Source organism: Aquarana catesbeiana, linkage group LG01 (genome assembly GCF_042186555.1).
Source record: "Aquarana catesbeiana isolate 2022-GZ linkage group LG01, ASM4218655v1, whole genome shotgun sequence".
NCBI classification, from domain to species: Eukaryota; Metazoa; Chordata; class Amphibia; order Anura; family Ranidae; genus Aquarana; species Aquarana catesbeiana.
This window is the reverse complement of record NC_133324.1, coordinates 317961534-317978927: the sequence shown is the minus strand read 5'-3', so window position 1 is coordinate 317978927 and position 17394 is coordinate 317961534. Positions and strand designations below refer to the sequence as shown.

The following is a 17394-nucleotide window of genomic DNA, read 5'->3' as shown; positions in this document are numbered from 1 at the left end:
CTCAGTTCCTGTGGCAGAATGGTTTCTGGGGTTTTACTCCAGTCTGTTCAGTTCCCAAACCAAAGGTGGACATCTGCCCCATCTTGGATCTCAAAGCACTGAATGTATTAATTTGAGGCTAAAATTTGGTATGGAATCCACCAGGTCTGTCATACTCTCCCTTCATCAGGATGACTGCCTGTCCCTTGTGGACAATAAGAATGCATTGCTACATGTGTTCATATTTTCAGCACACCAGCATTTCCCTCACTGTCGTGGGTCTACTACATGTTCAGTTAGTTGCCCTACCTTTCAACCTCTCATCTGCTTCTTGGTGTTTACCAGGGTACTAGTCCTGCTGCACTCTCAGGGTATTACCATTTTGTAAGACTTAGATGACCACCAGAAAACCATAAGTACAAGCTTTGGAACATAAAATAGACAGACAGACATTACAGTGGTCATTGTTTGGAGTATCTGGGTCTAGTTCTGGACACAGTTTAGCTCAGAGTTTTACTTCCCAGGGAGAAGCGTGTAAACTCTCCTGCTTGACACTTTGCATATTCATGAGAATCCTATGTCTGATAGTAGTCTCCTTCAGAATCTGATGAAGCTGTGCATGGTAGCCAATCAGCTTCTAACGTTAGCGTGTTCAATTAAGCTTTGGTAATAAAACCTGGAAGCAAATATCGTTAGCATCTTGCAGGACACTGTTGAACAATTTGAACGGACCTGGGAGCCATGGGCCAGATATATGCATATCTCCCTGGTACATTAACTTAGCATAGCTCTCTGGATTCTTGGACTAACATATATTCCCTGACCCTGGCTTGGACTACTGTTATCTGTTCTTTGCTCTTTCTTCCTCCATTCTTTATCTTTTTTCACACTTTTTCTCTAATGTATGTTTGGTTATTCAAGTGTTTTGTATTGGCACCCGACATCTTTAGCACACTGATTTTGGTGCAGTCTCCATTGGATGTGTCACCCTCAGCTAGTTGTATGGGGTGATGAGGTTCTGGGCTTTGTTTAGCGGGTTGATACCTTTACTGTTTTGGAATTGACATTGTGGGTTTCAATACCTGATGTTTTGTATATGTTTTCGTTATTTGTTCCACTGATGGCGGTTCTTTTGTATTGTCCATTTGAAAAATTGTCAATAAATAATATTATTAAAGTAAAACCTTGAAGCAGAGGAATTTAGCCTAACGATAAGCATTTCGGGGCTTTGGGTGTTTGCCTGTTCCGTCAGGGTCATCCAACCTGGATCCAGTCTTACAATGCCATGGTTGGGGCATACAGTACATCAATCACCAGGGAGGAAATAAAAGTTTTATCATGTTGAGAGGTAGAGTGGATCCTGTCCTGAGCAGAACTTCACGTTCAGCCTTTTCCACCATTTACATATCAGGCATAGACAATTGTCAGGCATACTTCCTCAGCTGTCAACACCTGGACCCAGGGGAGTAGTCCCTACACACAGAGGTAATCCAGAACCTGTGTCAAAAGTGGGGGTTGGTAGGTGTGGACTTCTTGGCCTCCAGATTCAACAACAAGCTTAAAATATTTGTTTCCAGATACAGGGATGCCCTAGTGGAAACAGTGGATACTTTAATGTCTCTGTGGGATCAGTACACCCTGATCTATGCCTTTTTTGCCCTTTAAACTTCTTCCTTATCTTCACAAGATCAAGATAAGATTACTTCAGTGATCCTCATTGCTCTAGAATGGCACAGGTGAATGCGTAATCCAACCTGATAAGACTGCTGGAAGATGCTTTGTGGGCTCTTTCAGGTCATGTGGATCTTCTTTCTCAAGGTCTGATTAGCCATCCTGTTTCATGGTAGGTGTTTTTAACAGCATGGCTGTTAGACACGTCATCTTTGATTTGATTGTTCCCATGATGCTTAAAGCTAGGAAGATGTCTTCTGTAAGGTCTACCATTGTATGTGGAAGATGAGTCTAGGGGCATGCATCCTAGGAGAGTCTCTGTGGGATTAATCCTCTTTCCCACAGCCGGACCCATTAACTTCTCATTCCTTGTTCAAGATGGTTGTCAATGATGTTTACCAATTTGCTCCCCCTGTTTGTATTTCTGTGACTTTGTGGGATCTGTATTTAGTTCTCTCAGTACTTCAAAAACCGTCTTTGAACCCATTAGAGACATTCCCTTTTCTATTCTCAACCACACTAGTGATGTTTTTTGGTAGCCTACACCTCTGCTAGGTGAGTGTCTGAGATATACTATAAAGATCTTTTTCTGGTCTTTGCAAGGACAAGGTGGTTTCAAGACCCAGAACTTTCTTCCTAGCTAAAGTATTTTCGTTTTTTCACCTCAATCAGGATATCATTCTTCTGTCCCTCTTTTCAGCTTCAGCTTCAGCTTCAGTCCACCAGAGGATGATTTCACTCTATTGTTTGGACTGGGAAAGTCTGTTGGCTACTGCTTCCTTTACAAAGGCTTGTTCTCTATTTGTCTTCCCGGATGGTCCCTGTAAGGATACATCGTCTTTTCACTCCTCCATCTCTAGGTGGCTCGGAGAGACCATTTTTTAAGCCCATGGTCTCAAGGAGCATGTTCCACCCTTTCCCATCAAGGCACGCTTTACTAGATCTGTAAGTTCCTCTTTGGCTCTCTGGCACTAGGATTCTGTGTCTCATATTTGCAAGGCTGCCATCTGGTCTATTATCTGTATGTTCATGCATTTTCTCACTGCCAGGTAGGTGTTCAGGTCTTTTCTAATGCCAGCTTGTGTGGCACTCGCAGTTTGTTAAAGGAGTAGGGTTCTTCAGGTTGCTCTTTGAGCAGCAGGCAGTCCCCAGACTCCATTGCGGGACCAGGTCCAACCCCTCTATGTTTATTACCCTGGCCTCAGTACTGCTTTGCTACAAAACTGAATCATGCTGGTAGTAGGAGTGGTTATCCTGTGCTGGCCTTCAATTTTTTTTTAGTTTGTCAGTGTCCAGTCCTCCTGTAGTAGACAGTTTAACACTTCCTGTGTCCCTCAGGGGACCACAAGAAAGAAATTTGATAGTGAATATAGAAATCCTACTTTTACACAAATGCAGTAAAAGTATGCAATTACTGGCTGAAATTAAAGCAGAGCTATACTCACCTTCTCTCCAGCGCTTGCAATGTCTCAGAGCTTCCCGCCAGCCGATGACATCTTCAGCCTGGCGGTGTCTAAGTATCGATCGCAGGCCTTTTCCATTGGCCAGGCTGAGATGACATCACTCCCATGCATGCACAGGAGTTCAGTCATCTTGGCATTGGTGAAATTCTACAGTGAGCTGAGTTGTACAAGTGGACAAGCAGGTAAGTGACTTTAATGCAGAAGAGACATGTATGTTTCTTCTGCATTAAAAATCCCGTCTTTGTATTTTTTTTATGTTCAAGTTCCACTTTAAGCCTCCTGAACCCTAAATAAGCCAATTTATGCCAGAATTCTGAAAAATGTGTGCAATAAATCAACAGGCATTTGTTATTTGGAAAACAATCATTATTTCAAACTTGATTGTTTACATTTTTGACAAAGACCCAAAAAGTTTGTGTATGCTCTAGATATCTAGGTATCTAGAGGAAGTTCTGTGGCATACCTCCATGTAGCTGAAATGTTACATATTATCTGTGTGTTCCAGGAACATGGTTGTAGCTCTTAAAGAGCTGTCTATAAGAGGAGATTTCAGGACAACCGTGGAATACCTCATCAAGTTGTTGGAGACTGAGAGCTTTCAAAATAATGAAATTGATACCGGGTGGCTGGATCATCTGATTGCTGAAAAAGTTCGGGTAAAGTCCAAACATCCCTGTTATTGATATGAGCAAAATTATTAGCAAATATGTCTTCTGTAATGGCTGTGGTGATTTGGGGTTTCTGTGGGGCTGGCTAACTATCCATGGATCTTTTGGACTACCAGGTTGGTCTGACTTTTTCATTTATTTATTTATAAATCAGGTCAACAGTGAAAACAAACAAAAAAACAACCATCACTACATACAAGTTTGTCATTTAGAATAAGTAGTGCCTATATCACATCATTTGAATTTAAATTAAACCGTAAAAGAAAAATTAACCCATTATTGGAAAATATAAAGCTCTCCGATCGCGCAGCCACAGACATAAATCATCAGATTCCAGAAATGTCCCTCTCACAATGTACATCACCATGCAGACTGAGGGAAAAGTTCCACATAGATTATTATTACATATCATTTGTTACTACAACACTGTTTTGTGGCATCACCCTTAGCAAGAAGGCAAGTAAGCTTCTATCTCATGGCATCCAGTCCCTGAGGTATAGAGGAGTGTGTTGATTCACTAGTCCAGCCACAGCGACCAAATTTTTGTAAATTTCTCAGAGCCCTTTCACACTCACAGCGCAGCCACGCTAGCGGTCAAGCGCCGCTAGTTTTAGCGGCGCTTTTCAGCCTATAGCGCAGAGCTTTTAATCCCCGCTAGCGGCTGAACAAAGGGTTAAATGTGCCTAAAAATTGCCACTGCGCCTTGCCGGCGCTTCGGCAGCGATGCCCATTCATTTTAATGCTCAGGGCGGTGGAGGATCAGTGTATACACCGCTCCAAAGAAACCACAAAGGGATTATATTTGAACGGATAGGTGGGCGCTTAGCTCTGTAAAGCGTGTTGTCATTGGCATTTAAAAAATAATTTGTTGGGCAGCTAATAACGTTCTGTCAACCTTTTAAAGGGTAATAATATATCATTGTCATATAACTGGTAAAGGACTCAAACTCCAGCCTTTTTCGAAACCCTTTAGTTTACTCAGTTCCGGTAACCCCAGATAATCCCAGATTGGCATATACTGCATATAGCCTTTGTGCACAGTAAGACTTTGCAGTTTCCCATATTTTATGTATTAAGTTGCACATAGGGATAGTACATTTATTGTAAAGGTACAGTGCATTGCAAAAGTATTCACCCCCTTGGCTTTTTACCTATTTTGTTACATTACAGCCTTTAGTCCAATGTTTTTTTTAATCTGAATTATATGTGATGGATCAGAACATAATAGTCTAAGTTGGTTAAGTAAAATTAAAATTAAAACTATTTTCTTTTTTGTACATCACAGGACACAGAGGCACAGTATTTACTGAATAGGTTATATAATCACCTCTAGATGATGGACACTGGCACACCCTAGACAGGAAGCTTAGCTCCCTATATAACCCCTCCTCTTACTGGGAGTACCTCAGTTTTTTCATTAGTGTCTAAGGCAGGGTCCTCAAACTACGGCCCGCCAACGTCTTTTACCCGGCCCTCCCTGCCTTTCGGGCACTGGAGCCCCCACAACAGTCCGCCCGGAGAGATGCTTTCCCTGCGGACCCCGCTTCATAGGGGGAAACGATACTAATTTCGGGCACTGTCCAGAGTGGGGGCGGAGACGGAGCCCGCTCCAGCGCGGGAAAGCTTCACAAGGATTCTCCTCGCGGCTGCCTGTTCATAGCGGTAAGTCCCGCGGTGCTCCTCTCACTAATCCCCGTGCACTGGACAGGCTGGCTGCATTACTGGGCACAGATCACGCTGCATTGCTGGGCACAGATCACGCTGCATTGCTGGGCACAGATCACGCTGCATTGCTGGGCACAGATCACGCTGCATTGCTGGGCACAGATCACTCTGCATTGCTGGGCACAGATCACTCTGCATTGCTGGGCACAGGTCAGGCCGCATTGCTGGGCACAGGTCAGGCCGCATTGCTGGGAACAGGTCAGGCCGCATTGCTGGGCACAGGTCGGGCCGCATTGCTGGGCACAGGTCAGGCCGCATTGCTGGGCACAGGTCAGGCCGCATTACTGGGCACTGGAGAGGCTGGCTGCCTTGCTGGGCACTGGAGAGGCTGGCTGCCTTGCTGGGCACTGGAGAGGCTGGCTGCGCTGCTGGGCACTGGAGAGGCTGGCTGCGCTGCTGGGCACTGGTCAGGCTGGCTGCGCTGCTGGGCACTGGTCAGGCTGGCTGCGCTGTTGGGCACTGGTGAGGCTGCATTGATTCGGCCCCCCAACAATCTGAGGGACAGTGGACTGGCCCCCTATTTAAAAAGTTTGAGGACCCCTGGTCTAAGGTGTTGATCACGTGTAAAGACATGCTGTGCTGAGCTCCACTGGAGAAATCTTTGCCAGGGCAAGCCATGCAACTGGATCCATTCAAAGTGTCTTTTCCAGGCCGAATTGAATGGTACCTGAGCCTCGTGTCCGAAGAAATGAGGGTTTGCCTGTAACGCTTCTCTTTTTAGAGAGCTGGACCCCAGTGTTTGGATTTTTCAGCCATATTTTCCTGGCTGGGTGTTTTACAGGCCCAGGAATGTAGATCCCCAGATAACAAGGGGCCCCGGGTTCCTGAAGGTTTTTTAACGGAGCCCACCAAACAGACCCAAGATTGGGTCTGTTTGGTTTACCAGAGAACCCTGCAGCCGGATAAAGTAAGGGAGATTCCTAAGGAATTTTTCTAATTCTTGTGAGTTTTCTCCTTTAAGTAAATGTTGCTGTGCCTAAAGTTGCCACCGGGGGCTGTCAAGAGCACGTACCTGTTCCATGCTTGTCAGTCTTGCTCTGTGTCCCAAGCTGCACGCTTCCTCCGAGCCCAAGCTCAGGGTATGATGTGGGAAAGGAGGTTTTCTCTTTTCAGGAATGTCCCCCAACAGCTTCCTTCCAGGCTAGAGGCCATGGGTCAGTCGGCGGTATGCCGCACCGCTCCCGCTGCCGCCGCCATTACGACGGCTCTCCATCCACCTGCCCTCCTCTCTCCTCTGCCCCGCCCCCCCCTCCACGTGCGATCTAGTCAGATCAGAGTCCCCGCTCGCACGGGAAAGCGGTCTTTTTTAGAAAAAGATGAAGGGGTGGTCGGAGGAGGGGGGAGGAGCATCAGTGCGGCGTTGGCGTGGTTTAACGCCCACAATGCGGGCCATGCATAGCTATAAAGGTGCACTTTTTGCAGGTACACACAGCAAGGACAAAGGAGGGACACAGAGCAGATGGATGACATGTGAGTGTGGGTGACACAGGCACTCCCAGGCACGTTTACTTAGCATCAGACTGAGCCTTGATAGCAGCGGCAGTTGCTGAACTATTTTGCTCAGCAGTGGGTGCATTTCTGGTAGTACCTCTGCATTTGTGCTTAGCGCTATGGGATGAAGAGGAGGTACAAATACCCCGAAAAATAGGGGCTCAAAGGGATCTCCCTCAGGCTCTGAGGACCCCCCTTGGCAACCCCATCTCCCCCTAAATGACCTAGGGAGGCTGGTCAGAGTGAGCCATTGGGGTTAGGGGCTGCAAATGCTTCTGCATTTCAGCCCCTGTATATACTACTCAGGAGTTTTTTCCTCAGCCATGAGTGGATTGGAGGAAAGATTAGTGGCCTTAATCGCATCTTCACAAAGTGGAAGAAAACGCATTAGGTCCCCTTCTACCACCCAGGACCCTCAAATGGAGGAACTCTGGGAAAGGGGAGACGAATCCCCCTCAGGGGACCGGGAAGAGACTGACTCCTCTTCTGAGGAATCAAGTGGGGAAGGACCCTCTTCAGCTTCACTGGCTGAGAAATTTCTGGTGCATTCTCTTACTGAAATGGTCTGCTCCACATTTAAGTTACCTGTAACTGAGTCAGTTGAAAAGCCCTCTTCTTTGGGTTCACTGAGGCCTCCTCAAGCTGTGCATGCTTTTCCTGTTCATGCATTGCTGGAAAAGCTTATTTATTCTGAGTGGGATCACCCAGATAATCTTTTTTTCCCTCCTAAAAATTTTTCAACACTTTATCCTATGGAGCAAAAATTTACAAAGATGTGGGGTATACCAGCAATTGACACTGCTGTATCCTCTGTAGATAAAAGTTTGACTTTTCCTGTTGACAGCGCTCAAATGCTTAGGGATCCAATCAATAAAAAGTTGGAATTCCTGTTAAACATTTTTTCCTTGGCAGGTTCAGTAGCTCAACCTGCATTGGCAGCAATTGGGGTATGTGCTCAATGTTTTCCCTGAACAACAGGCCTAGGAGTTAGCCGAGCTGCCAGCAGCTTTGTGTTTTGCAGTTGACGCAATCTGAGATTCTATCCTTCAGACCTCTCGCCTTACGCTTGGGTTGGTGCATATGTATAGAATCTTATGGTTGAAAAATTGGTCAGCCGAAGCGCCATTTAAAAAGCTCCTGGCTGGTTTTCCCTTTCGCGGTGTAAGGCTGTTTGGGAATGATTTGGACAATTATATCCAAAAGATTTTAAGTGGGAAAAGAACCCTTTTGCCAGTTAAGAAAAGGAGTAAAGGTCTCTCATTTAAACGGGCTCTTTCTCCAGTGCCAGGGGCATCAGCCTCCAGGCATTCACGACGGCCTCCACCGTCAGGTTCAAGAGGTAAAACTCAGAGTCAACCCCAGGGACAAAAGAAGTCCTGGGGGAGGAAATCTACAGGACAGAATGCTAAAGCCTCTTTATGAAGGGGTGCCCCTGCTTGTTCGAGCGGGGGGAAGGCTGCTACAGTTCTCAAAGGTCTGGCAGGAAGTTTTTCAGGACAGATGGGTGGTCTCCACAATAACTCTAGGTTACAAACTAGAGTTCCGAGAATTCCCATCTCCTCGTTTCCTCAAATCAAATGTTCCCAAAGACCCAGAGAAAAAGAAGTCTCTCTTTCAAGCGTTGTAGCGACTTGTCGCAAAAAGTAATCATGGTGGTTCCCATGGAAGAGCAGGGGTTGGAGTTTTATTCAAACCTTTTCACTGTGCCAAAGCCAAATGGAGATGTCAGACCCATTCTAGATCTCAAAGATCTAAACCAGTTCCTAAAAATTCGATCTTTTCGCATGGAATCAATCCAATCAGTAGTCTCCATCCTACAAGGAGGAGAACTTCTGGCATCAATAGACATCAAGGATGCATACCTGCATGTACCTATTTTCCCCGCTCATCAGAAATATCTGAGTTTCGAAGTGGAAAAACTTCATTTTCAGTTTGTAGCTCTACCTTTCGGTCTAGCTACTGCACCTTAGGTGTTTACAAAGGTCCTGGCCCCTCCTTTGGTCAGATTAAGGGCCCAGGGTGTAACGATTATAGCTTACCTAGACGACCTGCTCTTAATAGACCGGTCGGTAGCCCGCTTAGACCAAAGCTTGGTCACCACAGTGAACTGCCTGGAATACCTAGGTTGGGTCCTCAACCTAGAGAAGTCTTCTTTAAAAACCAGTAAGAAGACTAGCGTACTTGGGTCTGGTTATAGATACAACCCAGAAGATGGTGTTTTTACCCTAGGCAAAAATCAGCACCATAAAGGAGGTAATCAGGGCGAAGAAGGGTCCTTCTAGTCGCCTTTGTATGAGGTTGTTGGGAAAGATGGTGGCTTCATTCGAAGTGGTTCCCTATGCTCAGTTTCATTCAAGACTACTGCAAAACAGTATCCTGTCTGCCTGGAACAATAAAGTCTAGGCGCTAGATTTTCCGATGCGTTTATCGCCAGTAGTGCGTCAGAGCCTCAGTTGGTGGTTGATACCCGAGAATCTGCTGAAAAGGGAAATCCTTCTTACCAGTTACTTGGAAAGTGGTAACAACAGATACCAGCCTTTTGGGTTGGGGAGCAGTTCTGGAAGAGACGACTGTCCAAGGGAAATGGTCCAGAACCAAGAGTACCTTACCCATCAACATTGTAGAGGTTCGGGCAGCGTACCTAGCCCAAAAAGCCTGGAAATTCAGGTTGCAGGGTTGTCCTGGATCCAATCAAACAATGCCACAGCAGTGGCTTATATCAATCACCAAGGGGGAAGCAGATGTCGTGCAGCCCAGGGAGAGGTAAACCAGATCCTAACCTGGGCAGAAAAGCATGTGCCATGCATATCGGCAATATTCATTCCAGGGGTAGAGAACTGGCAGGCGGACTACTTAAGTCGCCAGCAGTTGTTCCCAGGGGAATGGTCTCTTCACCCCAAAATCTTCCTGGCTATATGCCAAAGATGGGGGATCCTGGACGTAGATCTGTTTGCGTCCAGGTTCAACAACAAGATCGACAATTTTGTGTCAAGAACAAGGGATCCACTTGCACAGATGCGTTGATGACCCCGTGGGATCAGTTCTCACTGATTTATGCATTCCCTCCTATTCTGCTGCTACCACGACTTCTTCGCAGGATCAAGCAGGAAAAGAAGTTGGTGGTTCTTGTGGCCCCAGCGTGGCCCAGAAGATCTTGGTATGCAGAAATAGTAAAGATGGCGGTAGGGCCCCCATGGACCCTACCACCACATCCAGACCTGCTAACGCAGGGACCAGTGTTCCATCCTACCTTACAAACACTAAATTTAACGGTTTGGCTATTGAAACCCACATTCTGAAGAATCGGCGGCTTTCAGGCTCAGTGATATCTACCTTTATTAATGCAAGGAAGCCAGCTTCCAGAGTCATTTATTATAGAGTCTGGAAGGCATATGTTTCCTAGTGTGAATACAGGGGTTGGCATCCCAGAAAGTATGTCATAGGTAGAACCTATTTGCTTTTCTGCAAATGGTCCAAGGGCCAGGTCTCGGCTTTATCGGTATTTTTTCAAAGTCCGCTTGCTTCGCATTTTTTGGTCCAAAGCTTTATACAGGGGGTGACGCGGCTTAATCCACCTGTTAGAGCACCCCTGAACCCCTGGGGCTTGAATTTAGTTCCGTCGGCATTACAGAAACAGCCTTTTGAGCCGATACGACATTCCCTTGGTCCTTTTGACAAGGAAGCTAGTTTTTCTGGTAGCCATTTCCTCTGCAAGAAGGATATCAGAATTGGCAGCTCTTTCTTGTAAAGAGCCATATTTAATCATTCACAAGGATAGAGTAGTATTGCGTCCACATCCTAGCTTTCTACCAAAGGTGGTTTCAGGTTTTCATCTAAACCAGGATATTGACCTGCCTTCATTTTTTCTAGAACACTGTTCTACGGAAGAAAAGTCACTACATTCTCTGGATGTAGTGAGAGCGGTCAAAATCTATTTGGAGGCGACTGCTCAGGTTTGGAAAACGGATGTTTTGTTTGTGTTACCTGAAGGTCCTAGAAAAGGACAGGCAGCGTCGAAATCTACTACTGCTAAGTGGATTCGGCAAGTAATTATTCAAGCTTATGGTTTGAAGAGGAAAGTTCCACCTTTTCAAATCAAAGCGCACTCCACCAGGGCTGTTAGTGCTTCATGGGCAGTGCATCACCAGGCCTCCATGGCTCAAATCTGCAAGGACGCAACTTGGTCTTCAGTCCATACATTCACCAGATTCTATCAGGTGGATGAGAGAAGGTATGAGGATATCGCCTTTGGGCGCAGTGTGCTGCAGGCAGCAGTATAAGGTCCTCAGGTCTGATTGCACCCTACTTTTTGTTTGTGTCTCCCTCCCCTCAGATAGCATTGCTCTGGGACATCCCATTCAGTAAATACTGTGGCTCTGTGTCCAGTGATGTACGAAAAAGAAAATAGGATTTTTATACCAGCTTACCTGTAAAATCCTTTTCTTCGAGTACATCATGGGACACAGAGGTCCCTCCCCTCTTCTAATACACGTATATTGCTTTGCTACAAAACTGAGGTGCTCCCAGTAAGGGGAGGGGTTATTTAGGGAGCTAAGCTTCCTGTCTGGGGTGTGCCAGTGTCCATCACCTAGAGGTGCCTATATAACCCATTCGATAAATACTGTGGCTCTGTGTCCCATGATGTACTCAAAGAAAAGGATTTTACAGGTAAGCTGTTATAAAAATCCTATTTTTCAGAAATAAAAAAATGATAATTGGCATGTGCGTATGTATTCACCCACCTTGTTATGAAGCCCATAAAAAGCCCTGGTGCAACCAATTACCTTCAGAAGTCACATAATTAGTGAAATAATGTCCACCTGTGTGCAATCTAAGTGTCACACGATCTGTCATTACATATACACACCTTTTTTGAAAGGCCCCAGAGGCTGCAACACCTAAGCAAGAGGCACCACTAACCAAACACTGCCATGAAGACCAAGGAACTCTCCAGACAAGTAAGGGACAATGTTGTTGAGAAGTACAAGTCAGGGTTAGGTTATAAAAAAATATCCAAATCTTTGATGATCCCTAGGAGCACCATCAAATCTATCATAACCAAATGGAAAGAACATGGCACAACAGCAAACCTGCCTAGAGACAGCCGCACACCGAAAGTCATGGACCGGGCAAGTAGGGCATTAATCAGAGAGGCAGCACAGAAACCTAAGGTAACCCTGGAGGAGCTGCAGCGTTCCACAGCATAGACTGGAGTATCTGTACATAGGACGACAATAAGCCGTACCCTCCATAAAGTTGGGCTTTATGGCAGAGTGACCAGAAGAAAGCCATTACTTTCAGCAAAAAACAGAATGGCACATTTTGAGTTTGCGAAAAGGCATGTGGGAGACTCCCAAAAGTATGGAGGAAGGTGCTCTGGTCTGATGAAACTAAAATTGAACCTCTTGGCCATCAAAGAAAACTATGTCTGGCGCAAACCCAACACGTCACATCACCCAAAAAACACCATCCCCACAGTGAAACATGGTGGTGGCAGGTGTTTTTCAGCAGTCAGGACTGGGAAACTGGTCAGAATTGAGGGAAAGATGGATGGTGCTAAATACAGGGATATTCTTGAGCAAAACCTTTAACAGTTTGTGTGTGATTTGAGGCTAGGATGGAGGTTCACCTTCCAGCAGGACAATGACCCCCAAACACACTGCTAAAGCAACACTTAAGTGGTTTAAGGGGAAACATGTAAATGTGTTGGAATGGCCTAGTCAAAGCCCGGGCCTCAATCCAATAGAAAATCTGTGGTCAGACTTAAAGATTGCTGTTCACAAGCGCAAATCATCCAACTTGAAGCAGTTGGAGCAGTTTTGCAAGGATGAATGGGCAAAAATCCCAGTGGTAAGATATGGCAAGCTCATAGAGACTTATCCAAAGTGACTTGGAGCTGTGATAGCTGCAAAAGGTGGCTCTACAAAGTATTGACTTTAGGGGGGTGAATAGTTATGCACATTGACTTTTTCTGTTATTTTGTCCTGTTTGTTGTTTGCTTCACAATAAAAAAAAAAAAACATCTTCAAAGTTGTGGGCATGTTCTGTAAAATAAATGATGCAAATCCTCAAACAATCCATGTTAATTTCAGGTTGTGAGGCAACAATACACGAAAAATGCCAAGGGGGTGAATACTTTTGCAAGGCACTGTATTGTGCCACTATCAGTTGGACAGGTGGAATTCCTGGGAACTGAGACAGGACAGCATTCTGAATGCGATCTTGCAAGTTTAAGTTATTCCAACCATGCCAGTGTTGCATTTGGTATGCTAGAAAATAAAATCTAGCATTAGGCATTGCTAGACCTCCCCAATCTTTAGATAATTGCAGTGTGGAGAGCCAAACTCTAGGGTGCCTGTACCTCCAAATAAGTACCCTGAAAAGGGAATCAATTGTACAAAAGAGACAATGAGCAAGCCAAACAGGGCAAATATGGAGAAGGTATAGCAATTGTGGCATGCACACCATTTTTACAAGATTGTCTCTACCTATTACTGTCAGGGGAAGCTTACTCCAAGTTTTACCCATTTGCTTAAAGCATCCCAATAGTAAAGGGGTCAAATTTCTCATCACGTAATCTGGGACTTGCGCGGTAACCACAATTCCCAAGAATTTAAAAGATGTAACCACTGCAATTTGAGATGCTATTGAAGTGAGTGTAGTTGGAACAGGGTCTACTGGTAACAGGACCGACCTGTCACAGTTAATAGTGAATCCTGAACATGAGCCATAGGTGGTAATGAGGGACATAACCGTGGCTAATGACGACGAGGTATCTTATAAAAACAATAGGGTGTCATCTGCATACTATTTTATCTTCCCCTGTGGATCTGCAAAATCCAATAAGTTGGTCTGACTTTGATATGAATGACAATATGTTCATAGATGTATATAGGCAATAATTTACTTTACTTGGTTTTATGTACCTTATTGTTTTAACTTTTTTTTTTTTTTTTTTTTTCTAAGGCTGAGAAACCAGATACAATGCTTGGTGTGGTCTGTGGGGCTCTCAATGTTGCTGATGCCTTCTTTCAAACATGTATGAATGAGTTTCTTCACTCTTTAGAAAGGTACTGTATTGCCTGCTTAAAGTGCTCTTAGAGTTACAATGTTCATCCACTGTGAACTGATGCCGACCCCTGCCCTGAGTTCTCTCACTGGTTCAGGAAGTTTGCTTCTCGGCCTTTTGGCTAAGATCAAGTGTAGTATCTGTTCTTATCAGTTGCCAGAGGAGGCGCTATGCTAGTCCCAAATGGTGTAATTGTACCTGGATGGTCTGTTTCGGTAGGAGCCACGTCGGCGCTCTTTGGTCATAGAGGCTGATAATTGGTTGTGTCTGAGCAAGCCAGAAGTGTGCTCCTGGTGAGGATGGGTGCTGCACCAGTCTGGCCGAAGGGTAGGGTCCCTGGCCTTCTGGCCTAGATTGGTGCGGTTCTTGCCACTGTCAGTTTTTCGAGAAAGAACACTGGCCCCCCTTTCCCACCAGGGGGCGGTTAGTATTTCTTGAATGTAATTGGATAGGAGCGATGGGAGTGGTAGTTGATCCCTTGCATCCAGGGCTCTCCCTAAGCTCTCAGAGCTCCAGGCCTTCCTGGTAGGAGTGGTGGCTACGCCGGTCTGGCTGTGGGCCAGGGTTGGAAAAAAGCCCATGGTGTATGTGCCCCTGGAGTGGCAGTCCAGGGGTGCCGTAAGATCACTGTGAGTGAGGGTCACTTTGATCTATGGCACCACGGTCACTGCACCATACCACACTTTTTTCTCACCTGCCTCCTGGGCAGGGCCTTTTGGCTGGGACCGGAGGAATTTTTGTTTCCTGGCCGGAGGGCCTGGTCATTGTTTCACACAATGACCACTTTTCACTCTCCTCTCAACTTCCTTCTCCCCATTTTCTTTTATTTAAGCCCTTGTTTGTCACTTTTTGTATTTTTATGTTTGTACACGGTTTTTGCACGTGTGACTGGTGGGGTGCAGGTCCTCGGGCCTGCCCTGAAAGTCTTGGGAGGGGGTGGACATGGCCTTCTGGCTTGGTTCGCCCTCTTTCATGGGGTCTCCCTTCGGGGGAGCCCCACCAAGTTCTTGGGTGGGTCTGTTTCGGCAGACCCTCCAGAGAAAGGGGTCCGTCTGGTTTCGGCCATATGGACCAAGTGTAAAGTACCCCAGTCTCCGTCTGGAGCCTAACGCCCCGGGGGATCAGGCCAAGGCTCTCTGTTTTTAGAGGGCTTGTTTACACCCGTTGCACCTTTTTGTGTTTCATTTTTTGTGTGTGTGCTCATTTTTTTGGCACCGGGTGAAGTTTTTGAGTGCGTTTCACACGCCAAGGGCTAAAAAAAAAAAAAGACAATGTTCATTCACTAATTAAAACATGGAATCCCTCCGCAGACTATATTCAATGCAGTGAATGTGACAAAAATCAAACAAAAAATTCATGTTAAGTCAACAATAAATTCATACTAATAAAAATTGCAACATTGTAAAATGAAAATCTATAAATTGCATGGTGATGGAGACTTCTTGTGACGTCATTTCCTATGTTTTGAACGCAAACTGCAGGCAGTGTGGTCATTTTACATGCTTTGTTACAAGAATGCACAATTTGAATGTAAACCTTTTTATTTAAATAAAATCTTTTTTATCCATACGGTATCACGATATGAATGTCTACTTCTCCTTCCATGATAACGTGTAATTGGTGGAAACGGGAGGAAGAGTTGAACTGTCCATATAGCCATAAAGGACCCCTTATCTTTTTTACCAAAGGCAATATTTTCATGGAAAGTTGGTGAGTGGGGGCAGGAGAGGAAGGGGAGCACAGCACCTTCTTCGCCTTGTCATTTTACTGCATGGAAAGCACTTTATTAAGAGACTATTGTGGAACAGAGAATTCACAGAACTTTATTAATTTTCATTTTACAATGTTGCAATTTTTTAGTATGAATTAATTTATTGTTAACTTAATAGGAAATTTTTGTTTAATTTTTGTCACATTCACTGCATTGAATATAGTCTGTGCAGGGATTCCATGTTTTAATTTCAAAAGGAACACACACCTTTATACCTAGCAGCAGCCTAATCACTAACCACAATATTACTACACTGCGGCGCAGGGATATTCACATTATAATGTTCATTCACTGTACTGTTACTTTGGGGGAGCAGTGGCGTTACCCTAGGACAGGAAGTGTTAGGACTTTGGAATACAACCCCATCTCCTTATCTCTGTAACAAAGTGGGAGGTGTTCTATAGTTCACGGAGGTGAACTAGACAGGGTTGTTAAAACTTCAATACACAGGAGCATAGAAGCCTACTGTATTTAACCAATTAGCCTACTGTATTTAACCCAGGGTTTGACAAATACCAGGCGCCGTGGCGACTAGAAATTGCATCCTGGCACCTGGGCTTTTGTCAGCCATTCACATCTGCCTCCCACTTGCCAATTGCAATATAGCCAAAAGACAGCTATAGTGCTGTTGTCCAGTTATGGGAGGGCGTGTATTGACGTCTGAAATAAATGCTAAAATAAATATTATCCAAGGGTGGTTACGGATTCCCTCTATTTTTTGCATATATGTATTAACTTCTCTATTCCTATAGTTAGCTAGTCTATTAAAACTCTGATGTTACTGTTGATAAGCATAATGATATAAAGTTAGCTATGAAAACACACACACTGCTTAGTAAAACAACGTCTTAGCATTTTCCTATTTTCTTGGGAAATAAATAACATGAAAACACTAAAGGAAGATGTTACAAAACATATAACAAAAGAACATCAAAGATACTTATCGCAAGGCTGTCCTCTAGATATTGACTCGTCAACTGGGCTCAAAATGGTAACAGAGAGCCATGAGGCTCAGAGAACCATCAGGCAAGAGCCAAGAGTGGAAAAAGGGACGACTTCCCTTCTGTGTGCACTTTTTAAACTTCATCCATACACCGTCCAGACCAACCCCATTGCCAGCCCATTTAGGTTTCTAACGAATGAAAGTAGTTACGGGGCAGTCCTTCTCAATATGTTATATTCCTGCTGTATTGGCCTCTAGGGGCAGCATTCGTCCATGTATCATCGCTATGTGACTCGGGTCATCTTCAGTATTAGTTGGCCCTTTGATCTCCTGTAGCTCAACTTCATCAATCATCTCTCTTTGAAGCTTGCTTGCAGAGTGCTAATTAAGGATCTCCATTTTATCACACCAGTTGGTCAGGAGCCAAGCTTTGATGTGCAGCTTGTTACATTCCACCTGTCTGTATCAACCAGGAAGTGAAACTCCAGAAATATGATATTAAACTATGTTGCCTTCCAACAACGTCCTCCCAGAACCCCATTCCCCCGTGTATCAGGTGCTTTCTGTTATTGCTGTGTCCTTCAGACACAGCTGATCACAGGTGGAGTTTAAGG

At 44.9% G+C, this 17394-nt stretch overlaps 1 protein-coding gene and 1 pseudogene across 4 annotated transcripts in view; both read left to right on the top strand.

The window, feature by feature from the left end:
• ACACB (acetyl-CoA carboxylase beta) overlaps window positions 1-17394 on the top strand; it is a 170296-nt gene that overhangs the window by 69406 nt on the left and 83496 nt on the right. For all 4 annotated transcript variants that reach the window (XM_073629848.1, XM_073629831.1, XM_073629839.1 and 1 more), the window contains 2 exons: window positions 3619-3769; window positions 13964-14067. In XM_073629848.1, the coding sequence (XP_073485949.1) occupies window positions 3619-3769; window positions 13964-14067 (255 nt within the window). The remainder of the gene's footprint in view (window positions 1-3618; window positions 3770-13963; window positions 14068-17394) is intronic.
• On the top strand, window positions 14168-14279 carry LOC141124369 (U2 spliceosomal RNA; annotated as a pseudogene).